This window comes from Seriola dumerili, unplaced genomic scaffold (assembly GCF_002260705.1).
Source record: "Seriola dumerili isolate Sdu_G_001 unplaced genomic scaffold, Sdu_1.0 BDQW01000088.1, whole genome shotgun sequence".
Classification (NCBI taxonomy): Eukaryota; Metazoa; Chordata; class Actinopteri; order Carangiformes; family Carangidae; genus Seriola; species Seriola dumerili.
In genome coordinates this window covers 4,123,027-4,148,527 of record NW_019174343.1, presented here as the reverse complement: position 1 = coordinate 4,148,527, position 25,501 = coordinate 4,123,027, and the positions used below count along the sequence as shown (strand labels likewise).

At 40.3% G+C, this 25,501-nt stretch overlaps 1 protein-coding gene across 1 annotated transcript in view; it reads left to right on the top strand.

Annotated features, from left to right (window-relative positions):
• Nucleotides 1-25,501, top strand: part of epha8 (EPH receptor A8) — a 125,815-nt gene that overhangs the window by 41,480 nt on the left and 58,834 nt on the right. The window contains exons 3-6 of the mRNA XM_022744817.1: nt 12,568-12,621; nt 13,772-13,915; nt 15,345-15,494; nt 19,649-19,964. Of these exons, the coding sequence (XP_022600538.1) occupies nt 12,568-12,621; nt 13,772-13,915; nt 15,345-15,494; nt 19,649-19,964 (664 nt within the window). The remainder of the gene's footprint in view (nt 1-12,567; nt 12,622-13,771; nt 13,916-15,344; nt 15,495-19,648; nt 19,965-25,501) is intronic.

Here is a 25,501-nt window from a genome sequence, read left to right as displayed (position 1 = left end):
CACAGAAGAGGGTCTTTAGAGTTCACGCAGTTTGTTGGTGGACCTAACACCATCATTCACACACTGAAGATCTAATCTGGCTGCTCTGCTCTGTGCAGTCTTAAGTTTCTGTGGATGTTTCTCAACAGCACTTGACCAAATGGCTGCACAGTGCTCCAGGTGCAACAGAACAACTTACCAAACAATGTCAATCATAAAAAAAAAAAAAGATGGAACATATGCAGCAGTTTCTTCAGACAGAACCATAGACTGTAAATAAAGATGGACGTTGCGTCCGTGACTTCACCCGCAGGTTTCTGAAGAGCGTTTTTTTAAGTGAGCTGTTCCACTGTCGCCATCTCGGCAATGCCTGACTCCGCCCCTAACTCCCGGCTAATCCAAAAATGGGCAAAGAGGTGAGTTTGGTACATGCTGACCTGTCACTCAAAGCAGCCACACCCTCAAGTATACATAACTTTAAGACTTAATAAAATGTTAACAGGCGAGTGAAATAAAAAATAAACCCTGTACAGTTGTCATGAAGGAGGAAATTAGCTATAGAGACTGTAAACATTTTAACGTGGGAATCTATGGGGATTGACTCACTTTTGGAGCCAGACTCTAGTGGTCATTTGAAGAACTGTAGTTCTTGGCCCTTCAGTGTTGGCTTCATTTTCTGACCCTAGAGGTTGCCGCATGGACTGCACTGCCCTTAACCATCATGTAAGGGATAACTCTGATCAGACTAAGACACTAAATCATGCTCACCCATTCAGTCATGTTATGCAACTCAACATGTAGATCAGGGTTTTCTCTACTTTATAAGATTAAGGTGCCGAACACAAATGAACAAATGGAAAAAAACTATGCTGAGAGGTCTTTACTGCTTTTGTGAGAAAGGTTTTTATTAATAAACAGCACAGAGGGGGAAACAACTAAACAAAGAGGGTTACTATCAAACTTTTAAATGTTCGAAGGCTCAGCTGGTGCAACAGGCCACTGATGTTGAAGAGGTTGGTCCAAACTCTGGCACACTGGCGCTAAAGCTGCTCAGTGAATGGATCTAGATCGATGTATCCGTGTTTCTTGGCCACACTCTGTCCATCAGTACCATCATCTCCTGGTGACGCAGGTGGATAATATGAAGAAATAAAGTTTTTTGAAACCAAAATGGAGTGGGACATTTCCCAAAGGGGGAGGAGGCCTGGAGAGGTGACCAGAGGCCATGAGCAGACACTGATGTGACTCTCTGTGGTAAACACTGCCACAGTGGGTAATTGGCACAACACACACATGAACTCCCTTTTTATTTTACTTTTTCTGAATGCTCCTCTTCATTAGGATCTTTTCATCGACACACACACCAAACACACACACACACACACACATACACACACACACACACACACACACACACACACACACACACTGTCCTGTAAAAATTGCATCTCAGAATAGATAGCAATTACACCATCTACCCCACTGATCCCAGACCAGTGCAATTAACACTCCTATTCCAGAAAGGTTATCACTGTCAAAGAGCCCACAGACAGGCAGACACACACACGCTGACACACACACACACACACACACACACACACACACACACACACACACACACAGGAGCAAAGTTATTAAGTCTGTTGTGGTCGTGTGGCTGATAGTATGAGAGGCAGAAAGGTGTTGGGCAGAGCCTGATATTTCCACTGAGTTAATATGCAGACCTGTTACTTCACATAGAGCCCAGCATTAAGCCTGGAAATGCCACTAGCAAATACACACACATGCGTACACACAGACACACACACACACACACACACACACAGCCATCACACCCTACTGACTCTCTCTCTCTCTCTCTATCTTCATCACCCTCTCTCTATCCCTCCCTCTGTCACTCTCTCTCTCTCTGTCTATGAGTTCTAAAGAAACCTCCATCAAACATACTAATCTGAAATTAGATCTTTCAAAGACGACACCATTCTTCGGCTTTGTCTTGTCTTTCTTTTGACGCCTCTCCTGCTAAAACACGTGTGTCGTCTGCTGCTTTTTGCACCCTTTTAATGCAAGAGGGGGCGTGGTAGTAATGGATTACAAGCAGCTGGATTATGATCATGAGGTCTGGCGGGTAGTGGATTACTGTTTGGACTACACAGAAGAGTATGAGGGGAAAAAGACAATTCAACCTTCTGTTGATATGAATAGTCTCTTCCATTCCCACGTGAAGTGAGTAATTCTTTAGTACATTTTTCTTTGGAAGTAACCTTCATACTTCCACAGTTTGCAGTCACTGCTCCGATGTTCAGTGTAAAATCCTGCACTTTTCAACATCCTGTTGATTCCTTTTTCTTCTGTTATTTCTCAGTTCCAGCAATTAGACTGTATAATTCAGGAATGTCAGCATGCTTTAATGTACAGTTCTTCTTACTTACTGTCATTACTTCAGACACACCAGCATTTATATATATATATATATATATATATGCATATAGTTTAAAGTTGAATTACCACCTCACAGTTGTATACCTCCACCAGTTGCAGGGAATACGGCCCTAATCTCATTTTACCTGAGTTTTTTGCAGAATGTTATGCTGTCACAGTGAAGTTGACTTTTGACCTCATCATCACTTCATTTTATCCTATTAGACATTTGTTTTAAATTGTGAGATAATGAATATGAATTTGTGGGTTATGGTCAAAACCGTGTTTTGTGAGGGCACCGTGACCTTGACATTTGACCTTTGACATTTGAACACCAAAATTTAATCATATCATCTTTGAGTCAAAGTGAACATTTGTGCGAAATTTGATGAAATTCCCTCAAGGCGTTACTGCAATATTGCGATCACAAGAATGAGATGGACGGACAACCCAAAAACATATTGCCACCGGCCCTGACTGTCGGCAGCGTGGAGGCATAAAAACCGATGGGGGTGCGGCCAGGAAATATAAGCAACGACACAAATGTTGCCAGATTTTAATTGAAATGTTGCTAAATCCTGGTGCCAAGAAATAATGGACATCATATTTTTCCAACAGAGTCTGCCCGTATGGAACCAGTCAGAAACGCACAGCAAAAACAACAAAGCACCAAAATCTCTCATATGAAATTGTCCACAGAAAAATTCCACATTGATCATCGCATGATTGACAAAGTAGGTTTTGGCATCTGAAAGGCAGTACTCTGAAAGATAATGCGTAGATCAGTTTGGTTTCATTGTTGTTTACTTCAATCAGAGGACAAATGGACAGTAAAGGTTATCAAATAACATGTTATTGTGGGTCATTCGTGCCCCATTGTTCCTTCTGTCTTTTCACCTGTCATTCAACCCTGTCTTCTGAAAGTCACATGTTGCAAATAGAGCAGAAACATTTTTAGAGAAGTATAAAACTTTCTCCTCTTTCTGTAGCTCTGCGCTGTGTCACACGATTCATTGCTCTGATTGGTTGGTCTGCGACCGTTGATAACGGCCTGTGGAAAATGAACTGAGAGGTTCATGCCAGGTCATGTATTACATTCCTTTTCCCTACAACATCTGCCTGTGGCACCTAAAGCACGATTAACATTTCTTATGTTGAGAACAAGAAAAGCACCCGATTAAAGTTGGGAAATACTCAATTGTTTGATGACTTGTGTCACAACACACTTTTCTGTATTTAATCTTTTCTGAACCTCAACAAAGCCTAAACCTAAACCTAAACCACACAGAGGATACAGGAAACAGACTCAGGTTTCTGGTGTCAAATTCCTGCACTTTGAAGACCCCCACCCACCACAGCCACCTGCTCAGGCTCCTGTTTGGTTCAAGAATATGGCCAAATTTATGTTTATATAAATATATATTATATATCATTTGTAGGAGACAAGTTTGACTAATTTTACTTACATGCCTGTGTTATTGTTTTGTTTTTTTTTTGTTTTAAGTTATGTGAATGTCGTGAATATGCATTAACATAAATGAAATATTTTTACCCAGTTCCACACACCCATGCACCACGTTAAAAGACTGTGACACATCTGCCATATTAGGGTAAAATATCAACCCTACAACTATCGGTCAAACATGGTCTTCTATCACTGTTTACATTTTGATTTAATTGTCACGAATGCAGTCCGAATTGTTAGGGATGTGTAAGTGTGCTCAGGCAGTTTGAGAGGTTGCAGAATAGTTAAATACAGTGTTTTCAGCATGTGCTGTATCTATTGTTTGTTAATTATTGATGGCACTAAGAAGCTTCTGTAGAACGACATAAATAGAGTGCAAATAAGAACATCCATGTAGTCGCTAATAATAACAAGGAACCTCAGAGCACAGAATAAATTGTGGGTCATTTTTGTCTCATTTTTTTATGTATTTTTCATTAAAAAAAATTTTTGTTTTTTTTTGGGGGGGGGGGGGGGTTGTGGTGTGGAAGCCTCGGAGCAAATCTTATTAGAAATGCAAAGTTGAGCAGAAAATAATTTCCATCAGTGCACCAGACTCCCAGCAAGAATCTGTGTGTTTGTAGCCACAGCTGCCTTCAGCCTCTTCTGAAACAACAATGATGAATGGAGCCTTAAACAGGCAACTCCCCCTCTATTGTCCCTCATACCAGCAGCACATAATCATCTCTCTTTTCAACCCGCTTTCTCTCTGTATTTGTTAATCAATCTTTCATTCTCTCTTTCATCTTTTTTGGCATTCACTCTCCCTCATATCATACGTTATGAATAGACTGATATTGATTTCATGCTACAGGGCGTCAGACTCATATGAGAATAGACCCCAATATTTAGACGCCAGCTTTAGAGGCAACTACGCTTTTATTCTGCTTAACAACAGCTTCTCTGATCTTCAGGCGACTCAGGTTGCAACTTCTTTGTCTGTGTGGAAACCCTAAATGGGGTGAATAAAACAAAGGAGATTAAAGAGGGAAAGGGAGCGTGGAGAATCAGAGAAGTCGAGGAATGTGGATTATACAAGTGTTAATTGCGACAAAGAGTCAGAGGAGACCCGAGCTGCTTGGCTGCGTGACCCCAGAACATCCAGATCAGAAACACAATTAGCAGAACATGAGAGAAGAAACGATCACCAGGCGGGATTTTACAGCGTCACTCTTTGTTTGTGTTTTACGTGATGAAGATAGCGACGTTCACTCGGGGCAGTCTCGAGGATCAGTGGACGGAGGCACAGATGAGTCACAACATCACAGGTTCAAATTCAGTACACTGAGATGATTATCCACTCTCTTCCCTCTGTTTGCTGTAGTACCACTTCATGGGGCTTTTCAAAACAGTGCTACAAAATGACTCACTGGTTTGTGATGAAAACATAGTAAATAAAAGACAATAAGAGGAAAAAACAGGCACAACAGGAATATGCTAGTAGAACCTAGTAGTAAAGGCCCTTAACATCTATGATACGCCTACACAAGTGTGTTTACTTATTTAACTGATTAGACTTCCTCTCGGGACTGTGCGGGCCTGAGTCTGAGTTTGACTGACATCTTCCTCACACTCTGTTAACTTAGCTGCACCTGTTAGGGCGGGACAGCTTCCACCTCTATGCCTGGTATTGGTACCTGTGGCTCGATGACGTAACACACACCAACCCGAACAGAGGTTTAATCAGGTAGTGAAGTGAAAACACCTGTGTGGGTGTGGAGAACCTTTAAACGTGCAAACCTCAGGTCAGCTTTTGTGACCCAGCGCTATAGCACATCCTCACTATTCATTCGTCTCTTTCTATTAAACACTCAGCGCACAAGAAAGCATTTTTGGCTGGATCACACCAGCAGGGCCAGCCCTATAAATGGGTCTCTTGCTGACTGACTGACTGACTGAGTGATAAGGGTACACCATTGGTCATTGCACCTTTTAAAATGATCTGGCGCAAGCAAGCAGTGTTTCCAACTTTGCGCCTTTGTCACTAGATTAACTGACTTGTCAGACACCTTTAGCAACTTCTTTTTTTTTTTTTTTTCAGAAAAGTACCTAGCAACAAATCTAGCAGCTTTTTGGACAAACCTTAACTACTTTCCGTTGAAGGGAGTCATCAGTATCGCCCCGAGCTGGAGATCAAGCTTTCCCTCTGCAGACACATGTCTCTATGCTTACCACACAGCAGCTGACAGGAATGAGCTTCTAACTCCCATTAGAAGTGATCATTTTAGAAGTAAATACAGCCAAGCTGTTGCCTTTAATCTATGTGTTTGGTTATTTTGTCAGACAATGTCGCAGATGAGAATGACAATGTTGGCAGTGCGGAGAAGCAGCTTGGAAATGACTTGTAAATGACTGCTGGTTAACATGTGGTCTTAATGGGTCACACAGTGCATTTTGTTGAGAGACGCTGAATTCAAATGTAACACCAATAAAAACCTTTTAATAATTCCACGGTTGTATTAAGAAACTTACAGAATGAGTTCATACATGTATGAAGAGTTTGGGTCTTTAATGGATAATAGGAGAAGAGTGTAACACAGTTCAATTAACATTGTATTACACAGTAATTGATATTGGAAAAATATTCAAAATAGTTACTGAAAAATGTCATTTTGATTCTATCCGTGTCACTCAGTCTAACTCTGAAACACAGCTGTTGAATGCAGAGATGCTGGTGAGTCAATTTAAAAATCTCAGTGAAACAGTTTGGTATTTATATTCTTTATTTTTCACAGAAATCTTTGAATAAATGAATGAAATTCATATTTTAACAGGAAAGAAAAAATATTCTTCTATAATATCAATTTTATTTACCAGTAAACCACAGTCATTGAAAGGCCTTGAAACTGAAGTGTAAATAGATGGAGATTTTCATATATTGTATTTTGAGGTGGACAGACTAAAAAAATTCAGCTAAACTGAGCCACATTTATCTTTGACTGACTTCAGCCACAGTTGAACTAATGTGAAACTTATCAGAGGCATTTCAGAAGTATTATGACCCACACCTGAAACAGATTTATACAGCGTGTTACCTTACATGACTTATTTATCGTAGATGTTTGACAGATCCATTGCTTGACAAATGCCATGAAAAATGTATTTTTAGACTCACTGTTATTGGCATGTTATTTTCATACACTTGTGTGTACCTGCAGTATATTAGCATTTGTATATATTTGCATTGTGTGCACATGTTATTGTGTTTGTTAACAGCTTTTCTCTTTGTCTGCCACGTTTGATTTCTTCTGATGAGAGCTCTGATGAGCTGACAGGCAGGAAACAGATGTGCAATTTACAGCCAATTAATTTCTCACTCTCTCTCTCTCTCATTCCATCTCTCTGTCTGTCACACAGACACACACACACACACACACTGCATTGTCAGTTGGCGGTCTGTAAAGCGCTGCATTTCTGTTGTCGTCGTGATAGAAAACTCTCTTATCGCGTTCTCAGTAGATAAACATGCCCCGCTGAATCTTTCTGACTTCTCCTCTTCTTCTTCTTCTCACTGCCTGTCTGCTGAGGATGAACAGAAAGGATTTCCATTATTCTCACTACTAAACAACAACCAATCTGGTCCAATCTCATCCCCTCCCTGTGGGCTGTACAGCTCCCAACCTCCTGAAAGTCTGCCTTCGGCTCATGTGATTTTTTTTTTTTTTACTCCTGGAGAAAATTACAAGGAGCTAAAATCTAAGATTTCCCAAGAAAAGAAAAGCAAAAAAAAAAAGGAGAGGTTGAGAGCAGAGATGGCAAGACGAGAATAATGAGAGAGATAGAGAGGTTATATACCCCACTAATTAGCTGGGGTCCTCACAAGTTCAAGGACGGTTTCAATTTAGCTGATAAAGATGAGAGGATGAGGAAAGGAGGGAAGGGTGAGATGGGTGAGACTTCCTACATCTTAATTATCCCAATGGTTTTTTGGCGGGTGGTGCCTTGGGGTAGTGTGTGTGTGTGTGTGTGTGTGTGTGTGTGTGTGTGTGTGTGTGTGTGTGTGTGTGTCGGGGGAGAGAGCAGGGGGAGCTGGGGCTGACGAGAGGAGTTGGAGGGCTTCCATGGAAAAGCCCAGTCGTCTTAACCGGGGCCGAGTTCAGCGTGGGCGCGGCCCCAAAGCTTCGCGGGGTCGACACTTTCCCTTTCAATTACTCCACCGCTTGCACAAGGATCCCCAGCCCAGGAGGATCATGGGTAACACCGGGGTTAAACACACATGCATGTCTCCATTCACATGCATACAGATTGACTCTGCCCAGGCTGGTAATACCTGCAAAATAATCTGTGCTGTATATTGTCGAAGGCTGAAATTTATTGTGGCCGTGATTCGAGAGAGCATCAGTTTTGCCTCAGGTGAATACCAATTTTCTTAACCTGTAATCCTCGCCACAGTTCATCTGAGGGAGGGAGAGCGGGAGAATTGCTTTTCTCTTGGTAGAGGGGGAGTCAGTTTGGCACAGAGTGAGTCACTGGTTCTGTTTACATCCACTGAGATACTTCTTTTCCATTATTTCTGTTTTCTATGCAGTGACAGAAGGCTTTACATTAACACACAGGGCCGGTCTTAGGCTTTTAGGGGGCCTAGGTGAAATGCTGTTTTAGGGGGGCCCTCTTCACATGTTAACAATACTGTCAAATGGCATCTTTGCTTTCTTAAAGGATGACTTTCCTCTAGGGATAGATGTGGCAAAAAGATCAGGCTAGTTGGCAGCGACTGAACTTTTAAAATTAAATATGTGAATATAGCAGCTTTTAATGACGTGATCTGTACGATTCATCTGAAAAGGAGATCATACGCCCAAAGTAAGATCGTCCACAATATAAGATCGTCAGCTCATCACCTCTACTTTCTACTAACGACGCTTGTTACTGTAAGTGCAGTAAAACACCTCAGAGTAATTTATCAGAGTATAAGCTCCTATTGATACCCATCCCTCACCCTAATATGTCATTAGACAGTTAAATGCCCATTTCTTCAAATACAACCCCACTTTGTATACAGGCTTTAGGTAAATCAGATCTTCACCTGTCAAAGTTTTATATGATGTAATTTCTGTTGACATTATGTGAGGTGGAATATAACACAAGGAGGTTGAACTGCAAATTTATAGAATATTAGCTAAGAGAAAAGTATGATTTCTTAGGAAAGGGAGAAGGGTGGGATAATAAACAGAATTTTGATGACTTTATTGCAGGATGATGTCACCATTAAAGACCTGGACAAATTCAAAATACATTTCCCAAGTTCTAATCCTGAGTCCCTGTGTTGATTGTTCAGGTATCTTTTGGTACATGCCAGATACAGTATATGCCAAAAATAATTTTAAGCACTACTGTATTAGAATCCCTCTCTTCTCTGTTCCTGTGTTAAAATATTTTTGATGACTCATCCTGCAGCATATACATAAAATTATCCAATCAAAACATGACCCGTGACGACAAGCTGCCCCTCCCTCAGTTGAACCTTGGTTTTAGCCAGTGTCCTACTCAGAGTCAGGAAAGTTGCCAGGTTTGGGTCTGGTTTCTTGCACCAATGGACCACTGCAAAATTTCAACCACATTAAGCATCACAGTAATGATCTCACTCTACTTTAAATAAATCTCGTGTTTCTTTTGTGAACTGATACTCTATTGTTTATTGTTTGTTTATTCTGACCTTTATGCTTTATATCACATGCAAATTTCCTGTTTCAGCAGGAGTAGAGGCGGAAAAAAGCTGCTCTCAAATTCCCATTCCCCTGCAGTTTGGGTTAAGCTGTTTTCTTGAACTTTTGACACCCTGCAATTGAGTCTCCATGTTACCATGAATAAACCAGTTGACAGAATATCTATTTCCTCTGTGACTGAGCTGTGGTGGTTTATTTCTAATACAGCAGCAAAAAAGGATGATATGGTTTTCCTCCTGACACGAAAACGTACCATATAACTGTGCAACTGGATTTACAGTTAACAATGACAATCATAAATAGAGGGTTTAAGTGTTTCTATACTGTTATATAGAAGCATATACTGTATAAGCTGTATAATCTTTGAAGAGTAAAGCAAGCAGCTTTACTTAGCTGAATTGCCATGTGTGGATAAAGGGAAATTACACTATTTTTTTTAAACCTGGTTCTTATTTTGTTTATTTTTGGCCAAATAGACATTTTACTCACCAGCTCTGTTGTACAGATTTGGGAAACATGAGCACAGAACGGGCAAGGAAACTCCTAGCATCAAAACAAGTGTACAGCCATGCTAGCAGCACTGTGAGGCTGTATATAGATACAGCACTCCTTTGAGCTAAATGCAAACATCAGCATGCTAACATACTCACAATAACGGTGCTATCATGCTGATGTTTAACAGGTATAATGTTTACCATGTGGTCTTAGTTTAGCATGATAGCATGCTAACATTTGCTAAGTGTAGCTCAGGCTACGTCATTCATTTTACAAGTATTTATTGATAAACCCATAGACTGTATGTAAAGATGGACGTAGCCTCTGTGACATCGCCCATAGGTTTCTGAAGAGCAGTTTTGAAGCTCATAGTGAGCTGCTTCACCGTCACCATCTTGGCAGTGTCTGACTCCGCCCCTAACTCCTGGCTAATCCAAAAATGGGCAAAGGGGAGGGGCGTGTGTGGAGCCGAGTCTTTGGTACATTCTGGTCTGTGGCAAGCATATATCACCCACTCAAACTTGCCATAACTCTTAATAAAATGTAAACAGGTGAGTTATATAAACAGTTGTCATGAGGAAATTAGCTGTAGAGACAAAAACAGTTTTTGTACCAGGCTGTTTATTTCTGATGTAAAGAAAGAAACATTTTAACATGGGAATCTATGGGGACTGACTCACTGTTGGAGCCAGTTTAGAGGAACTGCAGTTTTTGATACTTCAGTGTTGATGCTTCATTTTTCAGCCCTGGAGGTTTCCGCTTGGATAAACCAAAGTACTGGACAAACTGAAATTTGGACTTGATGGTTGTATAGGAAAAGTCAGAGGATCTTTAGGATGAATGTCTGTACAAAATCTCACAGCGATCCATCCAGTACTTGTTGAGACATTTCAGTGTAGATCAAAGAGGTGGACCGACAGACAGACATTACCTTTGAGCCAGGTTGCTCGCAAAACTTCAGTTCAACAGAAATCATCTCAAACACTCTTTCAAACACTGGAAGCAAACACTGTAAATCCCTGCAGCATGAAAAACTTGTTCATAAAAAGTATTGTCCTTCCACCTTGAAATTCAAAATATTTATAGCTTTTATGAATGGCCACACAGGTGATGGAGGAGGGGTGACAAGGCATTACCAGGTATTACCTGGAGATAACAGTCTACATCTTCAGACGCCCTCTCTACTGGATGAGATTCAAAAGCAAGCCCAAATTTAGCATTGATGTACTGGACTTGTGTCCAATTTGTGTTTCAGCTTATTTATAAAGTGATTTGGACAGATGTCTAAAAACTGATTGACAGATTTGACTATTTATTCAGTTAAGTGACAACCAACTATACACTTCCAAGTGTATCTTTCCCTAATGAAATGCTAATGTATGCATATGTAAATGTCTTGTTTACATTTGCACCGCTTGTGAACACTAGCGCAAAAATAGACTGGCTGCTATGTGAAGTGGGGCTGAGAAAAAGAGATTATTTTCAATCATCTTGTCCTACTCTGCAAGTGTTCCTGTGTACATACCTACTGATGCATTCAAATAAATCCGAATTTTGAGTTTAATCTTCTTGTGCGTCCTACTACATAAAATCTGGGAATGTTGTGGTGCATGTGTAGATAGAGGTTTTTTGGGGGGTGCAGCTTATATATCCTCATAATGCACACAGAGGGGGAGCAGAACAGACTGTTTTCTTGTGATTTCTCCCGGTGCAGGATGCAGTAGGTGCACAGAGGTGTAACGCACATTAACACATTTGGAAATACCAACACATTTCATTCACTGTTCCCCCTCGTAATTCTATTATTGGCCGCCAGCAGCATTCAGCAAACAATGTAAACCTAATCACATACATGAGGGGCATCTCATTAAAGGGAAATGCGTCCCATTGGAATCACATTAAGTGAATTCCGACATGCTGAAATGTAGAGCACATGATTGCATGTGTTAACCGCTGGAGCACTGGAGTGGAATACATCAGCATATTTAAAGCAGGAAGTAATCCCAGGTTAACCGTGTTTATTGAGACTTTAAAAATATGTTTTTTGTTTTTTTTTAAATGAAGAAACATTAGAGAGTAAATGAGAAGGTGGATTTTAAGTCTCATGCAAAAACAAAACAAACAAAAAAAAACTATCTCTACTTTCTGTCCTCCAAAGTCATATAGATAATGAGGTTTGGAAAACCATAGTGTTGGTCTTCTGAGAGAGTCAAATATATCAAATATAGCATACCATACGCCTGCCACACCAACATGACTGTCGCTTTGTGACAGGAGTCGTCGCATGTTTCATTTGAAGTCAAAGCCAATAATCTTCCAATGTGGTTAGGGAGACGCACCGGCGCAGATAATCATGTGGGAAATATAGACAGCAGCTGAGTGATTTGCTGCATATGAATCTGAAAAACGTGGAGACCAAGTGTGAGTATGCAACTGACCCAAGAACGTTTCTTTCTCTCTATCGCTCTCTCTCTCTCTCTCTCTCTCTCTCTCTCCACACAGTGGGATGCCATTAATGAGATGGACGAGTACTTCAGTCCCATCCACACTTACCAGGTCGGTAATGTTCTCAGTGTGCAGTGGGGTTGAGTGCTTTATTAGAATCAATTATTGTATGAACTTCAGTGCAATCACTTTGGTCCCAGGGAAACTTTGTATTATAGACAATATAATTAATCCGTTAACTGTTTTATTAGATTGGCTATAGTGCAGCAGAAATTATGAGCTGATTAATCAACTAGTCAGTCAACTGTTGACTTTACAGTAACAATTAATCATTTAAGTCAATTTTTTAACCAGAAATTCACCTCAAATCCTCACATTTGTTTCTTTTCATTATTTCTACAATAGTAGAACTATGACTATTGGACAAACCAAGTAAATTGAAACCCCTGGTAAAGAGTAATTGGCATTTTCCCTTTTTTCTGACATGTTATATAATGTTTAGTCAATTCATTAAGAAATCATCAAATATAAAATTGTCACTATTTACCCAGCATGGGGTAACCATGCTGTAAAACTTTTATTTCCCAACACAAAGATCAGAATCAGGTTTATTGCCAAGTATTTGACATATGAGGAATTTGCTTTGGTGTTTTGGTGCAAAACAATAAACATAGAAAGAAGAAAAAAAGAAAGAAAGATAAAGCAAAGTAAGTACTGCAAGTCAGGTAGCTTAAATATAAATAAAATGTTTTTTATGAATAAATATGATAAAAATGTGAAAGAAATATTATAAAAAGTATAAATATAATACAAATATGTACAATGTGCAGGTGTAAATGTTATTTCAAAGCTTTCTGCAATAACAGTGGTGGGGAAAACACACTATGAATTTTTAGTGAAATTTAAATGGTTTGAATCACTAAAACAACAACAACAACAACAACAACAACAACAATAACAACAATAATACTAATAAATGCTAGAATCTGCCTATGAACCAGCCAAGTGGTAGTTTTTAGTTGCAGGAAACTAATTCTCATCAGAGAGAAGACAGCGACAGTCGCTAAGACCCAGACAATCGTCAGTCTTGTAAATATGAAGCCATGCAAATGAATGGACTACTTCTTAAAGGGATGCATAAGCCACATCTAGAAACAGAACTACAAAAGTCTGAAAATGTTGAGGAAACGCTGAAGCACAAAGCATCTTTTAATGATAGTAATCATTGTTCTTATTGATGACAATGTTTTCTCTGCATCAGGTCTGTAATGTGATGAGTCCCAGCCAGAACAACTGGCTGAGGACAGGCTGGATCCCCCGAGAAGGAGCCAGGAGGATCTACATTGAGGTCAAGTTCACCCTGAGAGACTGCAACAGCATGCCCGGAGTACTGGGCACCTGCAAGGTAACACTGGGGGTTGAGGATGAATATGTGTAGGAGAAACACAGAAAGAAAAGTTCTTAGATGAGCGTAATGCAAATCATATTCTGTTAGCATAACCATTTAGCATTTCAAAATCACAATCTGAGATAAAGTCTATTTAAACTCTTGCACAGTTTAAAGACTCCGACTCTATGTGCTTCACTGTGGCCTTTAAACATAGGAAATTCAATTTTTGCTGAACAGGACTTTTGTGACATTTGGGGAGATTGATAAACTGCTACTGTTTTAGTTAACAAGTGACAAACTGAGAAAATGAACCAGCAGTAGCTTCAAGGCTGTTTTAATGACCAAATACAGACCTGACTGACCTTTTTGGGAATGTGGGAACAGTGTGACCAAAAATGTTTAAAAGTGCAAAACACCTTTTAAAGTTTTGAGCGTATTTTAATTTATTCAGGAAGTTGTATAGCTCTGTACTGTAGTGGTAACTGCACTGCTTTAATTTTGACTGCCATCACAAGGGTAAGTGGCCACTTGTGCAAATTATTTACTGGTGTAGGTATGGTGGGAAGGATTGTGTTTAAGCCTTTTGGAGAGGTGGATGCATTTACATCTTTTCAACATCTGAAAAGAATGTGTCTCAATCCACCTCCTGAAGTGGTTTCAGTCCATCTGTAATGCTTCCAGGTTGCATTGACACTTTTTTGTTGTTGGATATATATATATACTGTAAATCCCATTCGGACGGGATTAAGGTTACAGGAGAAGGTGGGAAAATAAAATATTTACTCTGCTCCTCATTCACTCATTGTTTCAGACCGGAAAATTACAAGAGGTTGTCTATATTAAACATGGACTCTCAAAGGGGGGATCTACTGTAGACATCCATGGGTACACAGACAGGAACAGCTAATAGCCAGTTTTGCATATGTTCAATGGTGCCATTTTTTCATGATGTGAACAAATATAGGCTAAAAATAGGGGCTTAAAAGAGAATACCAGTATCTACCAGTAGCGGACGTTTCAAGAGGATCTTGCTCCCCTGATGGTTTCCAAACAGGCCTCTACTGTATGTTGGTTTTAGCATGTTTCCAGATTAGCGAAACGTTTCTGACGTTCTTCATTTTCACACAAAAAGTCAAATTTCACACTGCGGATGACTGCAGGCAATAAAAACTAAAGATCCATTTTAAAGGCTGTCGCTCCAGATGGGATTTAAATTACAGGAGGAGCAGCTCACGGAAAAACAGTAAGTAAACCTGGCTGTGATTATTACGGGTGGGGGTGGAAAATTACACAAATATGCTCTCCGGGCAGGATTAAAATCACTGACCAGTGCAGGTAATGTTTTAAAATCACCTCATCTCCCCTAGAGAAATAAATCCAGTCTGAATGAGGCTTTTTGTAATAAACACATACACAGGACTCAAAGTAGCCTTGTTTATTCCAGGAAACCTTCAACCTGTACTACTACGAGTCTGACAGAGCGGTGGGCTCAGCCATACGGGAGAACCAGTTCATTAAGATTGACACCATCGCTGCTGATGAGAGTTTCACGGGGGTGGACCTGGGAGTCCGGAGACTTAAACTCAACACTGAGGTATGTGCTATAGCACCAAACAACAGCAAGAATACTGACTGATAGTACAAGGAAAAGTTAGTTCAGGCTCTTTGAAGCGATTTCTCACTCTGGATGGTGAGTTTATTCCAATTCTTAGCACGCACACCTCCATAGGAGTTCAAGACATGTTGGAAACATCCACAGCCCCGGAGAGCCTCCTCCAGTCTCGTCACTGAAACTGTTTTGCGCTCGGTTCTGCAGATCTGTGAAAGAAAACAAACAGCAGGGCTCGGATCAGTACCATGGGAAATACTTTGATATTGATAACAGCTTCGAATTTGATGCTGGATAGTGGAAGTACACTTTTACTGATATCTTACATTGTTACAAAGACAAAGATATGAAAGACCCTGTATATTTCATTGCTCTTTTCTTCTATCTATCTATCTATCTATCTATCTATCTATCTATCTATCTATCTATCTATCTATCTATGTGTAATCCCTTGGCTCCTAGTGGGAAAAATTACACCAAAACAGGAAAAAACAATCCTGAATCCTGTTGATTGTGATTACACAACATATGTTTCATTCCTGTCATTTACCTGAAATAGCAACAAAACATCCGTATAACAGCTCAGAAAGATCCGCACGGCTCATAATTAGCTATCTAATTAGCACACAGTGTTGATAAGTATATCAGGAGCTTGGTGAGTTTGACAGTGAAAAATCTATTCAATCCATCATCTCAGTTTGTAAACAGTAGCTACTAATTAGGCGGTAGTAATGGTGTTTCTGCGTGTAGACACTGTGCTTCCTGTACATCAGTGTACCTACAGGAGAAATAGAAAACCCATTCCGTGATGAGAAACAGTGGATAACCTAATGTAGTATCAAGGAAAATCTCAGCCAAGGTCGGTCTGTGTCTTCCTTCTTCTACCACTTGTAGAATGTCATCAGACAAACACAGTAAAAAACAGTGTGAACACAAACTCAATCAATACAGCTATCACTACAAATTACAAAACTGATCATTACAATAGGACAGCACTGTGGTGCAGTGGATAGCATTGTTGCCTCACAGCAAAAAGGTTCTGGGGCCTTTCTGTGTAGCGTTTATACTCAAGCTTCCGCCTACAATCCAAAGACATGCAGGTTAGGTTAACTGGCTACTCTAAATAAATAAAAGAATCTGAATAATCTGTGTGAATTTATTTTTTCGTTAGTGACCAAACTAAAATAATGAACTAACAAGCTTGCTAACAGTTGCTGCGTTAGCTTGGAGAGCTATAGTTCCTCTCATTAGTAACTGTTTTATTGAACAAAATGGTGAGCAATGTTGAACAAAATGCCAGGGGGGAGTAAGCAGAACTGTAGGATGAAAATAGAGAGACACTATAGGAGCTATTGTGACCGACTAGCACTAGCCCAGCTGGCTAGTGAGCTAACAGTTAGCTTGCTACAGTAGTTACAGCAGCTCACCAACTAACCTAAGAATATAGTCTCTACATCACAAAGCTTCTGTTTCGCATAGACACACAGATTCATTTTGGTGTATCACTTTCAGGTGTGACCAGGCATTTAGTCAGCAGGTAGTTTATTCAGCCAATAGAGCTTAATGTAGCTCAGTTTAGCGTGACCTTTATGTGTGATGTTAAGCAATTATATGAAAGTACCAGGCTTAGTTCTTACCTGAAACAATGACGAGATAAAAGAAACAACTAACAATATTTTGTCATTTATAATTTACAGCTGGTTGTACGTCCTGTTTTAGGTCTTTGCCAGCTTTTCCTTGAAGTTCAATATCTGATAGTTTATTGTCAATTCATGAAAAATACAGTAAAGAGCTTTCATGCCATGGCTATCGCTCACAAAACATGCTGTGTTTATGGACTGAGCAGATCTACCTCACAATCATGAATCAAGACATATCAAACTAGTATACTTACAGGTAGCTATTAAAAAGTCGATTAGAAATAACTACACTATGTCCTACTCTTAGCCGTCACCTTATTGGATGTTTGTGGGTCTTGACGCCAAAGTAAATGTGTCCCTATAATTTCAGATGCTTCCACAACAAACTTTTGAAATAATGTGTTGGATCAGTTCCTGGGTGTTAACAAGATCTACTGTGATGTGATATTTTACAAAACACAAATATACAGAAATATAATAACGTCCATGTTCCCAGGTTGTTGGAAGTGGAGCAGTTGATTAATGACTGCTGCCAAAGCACAACACCAAACACCAGTCCAGAGATTAAATTAAGGCTGTGTTCACACTGTTCCACCTGTTTTGTTTAGCAACCACTGTGGCAACCACTGTTTGAGCTTCTAGCATGAATTAGTGACAGAACTTTCCAAACTCCAGCTAGTTGTCTCATAAGGAGGTTTGATATATCCATATATCCTGCTTTCTTTATGTTGTGTGCAGAACAGAAGTGTACAGAAGTTCATTTACTATGTACTGAAAGTACACTTGTAAAGTCACCACAGGTGCTGCACATAAAAAAGTCAGTAAAGTTCAACAACTTCACTTCTTAAAGTGAAATTTAAAAAACAAAAAATGGTCAGGTGCAGTTCCCTTATGCCTCAGGGCAGCAGTTTCCTTTTTTGTCTTATAGCCCATCAAAATTGGGCAGTGTGTTGGTGTCATGAGTTGTGACCCTTTCCACCAGGTTTTGTAACATTTAAATAGTTAGAGGCTAGAAAAAGTAAATCTATTCTGTATTTCAAAAGAAAAAGAAGCAATTTAAGTCCCAGAAAAATGGTTTTCTCAATCATCTTACTAATGGTGCCCTACATGAGTAGACATCAGGTTTGGTTATTTCAAAGGAGAGATTTCTGTATTTCTCTTTTTCTGTTTCTCACTTGTTTGAAGTGGGCGGGATTCAGCTGGAAAAAGAGGATGTGACATACTTCCTTCCACCAATCAGAACTTAGCAACATTTGAACCAAAACCTGATGGCAGCAGGGTTGATGTTTGGTCAAATCTGATGAAAACACTCCTACACAGTCCTGATGAAGCCGATTAGATCATGTCTACCAGCTGTGACAGCGCTCCTGGCATTGTTTTCACCAGTTTGGCGACACCTATTGTAGCAAGAACTACCACAGAGGTGGTTTTGTGGTTTGGCAGGAATTTATATGTCTGTCTGTGGACAAACTTTGTCATGAGTATTGAGTTCTCATGTAATAATGTAGTAATGTGGTAATAAGTACTGAGTACTCATGGGTCAGCATGTCAACATGTGATGGCTGATGTAGTCCCATCACAGTGAAAACTGAAAGATTGCTGCTTATCTAGTTGTGACCATTTCATGTCACATACAGCAGAAATACTTAAAGGGGAACACTACTGATTGATAACATCATAGTAAGTTTCCAGGTGTCGAGGAGTAGGCTACCACTGCATGTGTGAAAAAACTTCTATAAACTCTCCAGGGTGAGCTATGTGAAGTCTGATGAACTGCTTTGAAGGATGTCATTTGAGTCAGTGTTGATTGGAGCTGAGGACTACAAGTTTGAAAGTGGGGGGTATGGAGAAGGAGAGAAGGACGTGAGTTTACCAGACTTCTCATCTTTGCTTGAGGCTAGCAGCTCTAGGCTACATTAACCGCTAATAGCATAACACACCCTAATCTTTGACTGTATTGTCAGCAGTCATGTTGCATTGTAGGTAATGTAGGCATCAAATTTTCACGAGGAGGAGCAATGTGTGGAACAAAGGAGACAATATATCTGATAATTTCCATCATGAGTTCGACAGTGTTACAAGAGTGGGCTGAAAAATACTGCTTTAGGGCAAAGTTTTTCTTCTCAGGCACAACTGCAATTTCAGGCCAAAACAGGCTCTGAAATTACACTGCATCATTTACACTGCATAAAGAAGATCTGGCCTGTTGAGACTACCACCCACTGAAATTTGCAGTGTGACTTTGTTTGTACCACTGCTGGCTTTGTGGCAGCACACGCGGAGGGTCTTTAATGCTTTCTTTCATTCTTGTTCTTTGGCTTCGAGCTTCACCTTGTTGTCACATCCAGCTGGATCCTGTTCCAATGTACCCCCTCAAAACAAGGAGAGGCATGAACGCACAGAGTCACACACAGTTACTGTCAAAAAATGAAATGAATACCCCCTTTGATGACTTGAAATGTGTGAGATGAGGTGTGAACTGCTCCTTTCTCTTCACAGGTGCGAGGTGTGGGCCCTCTGAGCAGACGAGGCTTCTACTTGGCCTTCCAGGACATCGGTGCCTGCATCGCCCTCACCTCGGTGCGGGTCTACTACAAACGTTGCGTGGGCGTGAGCCGCAACCTGGCTGTGTTCACTGACGTGGTGACGGGCGCCGACTCGTCCTCTCTGGTGGAGGTCAGGGGTCAGTGTGTGGATCACGCTGAGGAGAGGGACACGCCCAAGATGTACTGCAGCGCCGAGGGAGAGTGGCTGGTGCCCATTGGGAGGTGTGTGTGCTCCGCCGGATTCGAGGAGCACAGAGACTCCTGTGTGGGTAAGTTAATTGACGATGCTTTCACTTACCTGTTTGCTGTTGTTCAAAAGAACTCTGGAGCCTTTGCCAGTCGGTTTCCTTAGGTTGTGAAAAAACTATAATTTGAACTCACAACGACTGTTTGTTCGTGGTGTTAAGGCAAAGAGAGCGAAACTGTAGGTATGTGACTATAGTTTGTAATTCAAAAGCCTAAGTCCTATATTGTATAAATTGAAATGTCCGTGTGTTGTTTGATGATAAAGCAGGTCTAGGTTCTTTATTAATACTGTGAAAGTATCAAAGCCTTAGTCCACAGAGAAATACACACACAAATATTCACAAACTGAGCCTTAAAACCTGGAACTTTGTGATGTCACAACAAAGTAGCCACACCCCAAGCCCTGCCCACCTGGACCCACCATCCAATGTGCTGAACAGTCAGCCAATTAAAAGAGAGGCTCAGAGCCTCTTCTCTTCTGATTGGCTAACCGACCTGTTACTAGAGCTCCAGAGAGAAGCCTGAGAAAGGAGATGTAAAACTACAACAAAGTGTGAAGTCTGCGCAGCGAGCCAGAGGGGAGTGAACTTCATCAGAGCGAGGTGAACTTCAGCTGAACTGTTGCTCTGCCCTAAAACCTGATAAAGAGGATTATGAAACAGAAGTTTGATGTTCGCTCTCTGTATTTGGACAGCTTTTTTTTTTTGCAATCAGACAAATGCTTGGGGCTGCCCAAAGGGGAGGGGCCCCCGATGACCCCTCATATTGACAGATTTTGCAATGAAACTATAAACTCCTTAAACCTCCCATAAAGCATGTGAGGCATTCAGGGAATATCTGTTAATTGTAGTGTCCACTGATAGTCTGCATGTGAGGTGTTTAGAGGACAGCTGTAAATTGTAGTATCTGCCAATAGTCTGCATGTGGGGGGGGGGGGCGCCCAGAGTCAAGGATCACTACACATGTGATGCCAAAAGTTCTGATTCTAGAGTCACAGTCGTATAACGATCCTGACATGCTGTTACAGTATGTACACTGAAAGAGTTATTGGCTGCTGCTCAGCCGTTGTTCCTCCTGTCCATACAGGCCACAAACACATCCCTTCTACAAGCAGTTTTGTGAGTGATACGACCAAAACCTAAGCCCACAAAAGGATTCAACAGTCTGAGTTAGTTGGTATCTCCCGCTTCCACTTCCCTATCACTGGTATGACAACAGCAGCTCTTATAGGAGATATATTGTTGTCTGGATGCTGCAGTGAACACATCGCAACACACAAGTTTCTTTGAAACAGTTAAAATAGTTTGATGAAGCCGTTTTTATGATGACATAAACCAGATGTTTTATTCAGTCTTAATTCTACTGTATCGTGTTGTAAATGGTTACATCGTGTCTCGACACAATGTGACACAACAGCATCTGCTTCATAAAGCATTCCAACAATAAAGCAAGAGCCCCTAAAAAATGCCTTAAGAGCAAAAAGTTATAACAGACCAGTGTGATGTGTGTAGAGGTGTGTGTGGTTACTTTGGAGCAGCCTGGTGTTATTTGCATTGTGCTCTGACACAACACTTCTCAATTCGGAGGCTGCAGGTTTATCAATATACTGTATGTCGTGCTGCCTTCAGATGGCTGCAGGAATTTAATGAAATGAAAAAAATGAATTTAGTTATTAAATAGTTAAGTATTATTTCTTCATTTCTTCACATGTGCTCCAAATATTTAGTTTGTGGCAGCAGATTGACGTCGTGGTAGAAAACAGACCTGGTTCTGAGACGTCTTTTCTCAAAAGACACATTTTCCACTAAAATTCCAACTACTTTCTTTGCACCGCCTGATCTGAATGAACGTCCCACCTGTTTGCACCATGCGCTCTGCACTGGGCACCAAAAATCCCACGCAGATGGACAAAGTGGATTTCAAGGTCAGGAAAATACCAAACTGACCAAGAGTTGCTTGTGATGGTCGTTGCACCGCCACAAAAATAGAGGCCAAAGTTAACCAGAACTTAAAGGCAGTCATTTTTTGCCATCCCCTTTTCTCAGTAGAAAAATGTTCATATAAGCATTAGAGTTGCTCATTTATGTAACTGTGGGAAAGTTTCCTCTGAGCTCGGAGCATCAGCAGAAATGTCTGCAGAATGAAAAAAGCCTTGGAAATAACGTGAATTCAGGAAAGTTCGAACCTTTCTACTGAATCAAGGAGTCTGTTTGAAGCTCCGGCTGTGGCTCATGTAAAAAAAATATAAATGAAGTGAAGGAGTTCAAGGTCTGGTCAAAAGCTTTTCTGAGGTCTAATATTTTCCTCAGGTAGGTGAATACTGAGAAAACAGCTGTGTCTCATTCAGCCGTCCATGATGAATAATAAATGAGGTGTTTGAGATGCAAAGATTCTTGATCCTCTTTTATTTATTTTTTTTAAACACATTCTGTTTGTTTTTGTCTTTTGTGATTTTTTTTTCACAGGGTTTTGATAGGGTGACCTCATTCAGAGACCTGTGCATACTTCAGGTTGCCATGGGTTACTGTAATTAAAACCTATTAATCACAGAGCGATGGATAATTAAATGCTAAAAGCAGTTTGTCAGCTAAACGAGCCGAACGAGACACGCAACACCGGTTCACTTGCACACACACACACCCCCTCCTCTTCCTCCTCCTCCTCCTCCTCCTCCCAACACTTACACACACACACACTCACAAATCTCTTTTTGTGGTGTTTCCAACCTGAGGCCGGCGGCAAACTCCCTCTTGCTTGGACAGTGAGAGCCTCCTTGTCAAAATGTGTTTAAACGTGTAGGAAGTGGAGTGTATGTGTATCTGTCTGTGAGTGTGTGTCTGTTTGCGAGTGTGTGTCTGTGTGTCCGGTTCAGAGGGCCACTTACAGACTTTCTATAATTAGCTGCAGGCAATTAGCGGCAGCACAGAAATGCAAAACAGAGAAAGCAGAGGAAAGGGTGGAGGGAAAAATCACCTCGTGTCACATTTTGTTTATGGAGCTGATTTTCTCCACGTTTTAAGGCAGATTTAAATGTAACACGCTAATGGAAGTTATCTGAGGTTACAGAGATAGGATCCATCTAAAAACAGAGTGAATTTGCTGTATGATAATTCTCAGCTGGTGATGTGTTTACCCTCTATTTTACTTACTATTACATCATTGCAGCCAGAGCATAAAGTGAATTTGCAGTGAAAGGAAAAAAAAAAAAAAAAAAAAAAAAAAGGAAAGCTCTTCAATATATCCTCTGCTGACTTCTTGTCTCTTCTGGCACCAAACTGGGTCGTTGTGCTAATTCACCCTCGCCAAAGCCAGCCACAGTCACGCACACACGAGACCAGACAAGACACAGAGAGGAGGGGTGGGCACGAGATGGTGAAAGGAAGACGGCTTAAGTGGTGAGGACTTGTGTGTGTGTGTGTGTGTGTCTGTGTGTGTGTGTGTGTGTGTGTGTGTGTGTGTGTGTGTGTGTGTGTGTGTGTATAGAGGAAAAAAAAAAAAATCAGACATGAATGTGCGTGAATATGTGTGTGTATATGAGCGTGCTTAAGTGGTTCTCCCCTGACAAAGGTGCAGAGCTTTGGCTGAGATCACGACATGGTGTGTGTGTGTGCGTGCGTACGTGTCTGTGTGTGTGTGAACACAGGGTTGCGTGACATGCCGTTAAAAGTGTCACAGGGAGCGAAGCAATGAAAGACGAAGGGAAAAAGAAAGGAGGATGGAGGGAGAAAGACTCTGGTGGAGTGGTTGACTGGACCCCTCGTCCAATTGAGTTTACATCAAAACACTGAGAGTCTGTGAGAGTCTGTGTGTGTAGCTGTGCATACATGTGTGCAGGTGTGTACTGTATATGTGTGCGTGTGTCTGTGTGTGTGTGTGTGAGAGTGTGTGTATGCGTGCCTCCCAGTGCCACTGAAGAATGGACTAAAGTGCCCCATACAGTGAGAGCGATCGAGGACACACTGATATGAGACACACACACTTAGGCTGGTCACATCTACTCAGCTCAGCCGGCTCATCCAAGCCTGACACACACACACACACACACACACACACACAGAGAGAGAGAGAGAGAAAGAGAGAGAGAGAGAGAGGTCGTGCGTACATGTGGGTTAGCTCGCTCCTCTGCTCAGTCAATGGACCACAGCCTGTCCTCCTCTTCTGTGAACTGCACTGTGCCTCTGATACTTTCATGTGATTTATGATTTAGTGTGTAGGAAACAACAACATCCACATTATAGCACAGACATTCACACATTTACTGGAAATAACTACATTAAAATTCCCTTGACATATAGTTTTATCATTTTATTTCACCCTGAAGTAGGTTCAAGGTTCAAATCATCGTCCACCCAATCCGACAGTATCACATATACATTCTGTATCTCCTCTTCGTTTAGGCTACAGTATGTTTGGACTGAATTAAATATTCAAACCCAAGACTCCATCATTTTTCGCTGCACCAGTGCATCAAATAGAAATATTCTATATTTTTTCTGTACTAGAATTTAAAACTCTGGTTACACATCTTAATCTTTTTTCTCTGCAGCAAAAAATATTCATGACCAACTGAGCAAGAATCCAAATTTAAGTTCAGAAATAAATATCAGTTTAAATCTGCCTCTTTAGGACTTTGTGACTGTGGTTTCATCAGATTTGATTGACAGTGGCCCTGGCAACACAAGAAAACAACCCCTACAACCATTATCACAGTTTTATTTCAATGATGCTAAATCCAGAAACACATGACATCACAGTTTTACAGTGAAGCCACGCCCACTTAAAAAACAGTGAGAAAAGCTCATACAACAAAATAAAAAACACTTTAAAATAACCAAAATGTATATGATTACCAGACCAGTTACCAGTTTCTGTTAATGTGAGACTGAATCACCCAGAATAAATATATGACTGAGAAAATGGGTTTTCAGGACCGTAATGTTTGACTGAAAATCCTCCTGGTCAGGGAGGGGTTAAAAGTGTTTGTTTAAACCAAATTTATTTAAGAAATCAACGACACCCCATATGAAAATGTAAAATATGAATTTTAACATATGAAATATATGTACATATTAGATAAAAACGTGTAAAAATTATATATAAAACTTATCAAAAGTTAGTCCATACAAATATGTATTTTTATGTATGTATATATAGTTATATTGTAAACATATATTTTAAGCTAAATATATTTCCATCCCAAAGACTGTCAATATATGTTGATATTATACAGTATACCATCTGAGAATGGAAAGATAAACATATTTAAAATGAATAAGACATTTATAAGAAAAATATATATAAAAATAAAGGATTTTTATATCTATGTTGTTTTAATAAATGTGCGTAAATATATATTGTTACCAGAAATGTTATACCATATAAAAATTCATAATATAAATATTTTTAAAAATGAACATATACACATCTTACTATGGGTATTTCATATATGTTATAAACTTATATCTTCATAATTCCACATATATCCCCTTATAGTTAACATACGTATATGGCAACATCACTCTTGATATAGGGACATTGCCATATATTACATTTCTGTATG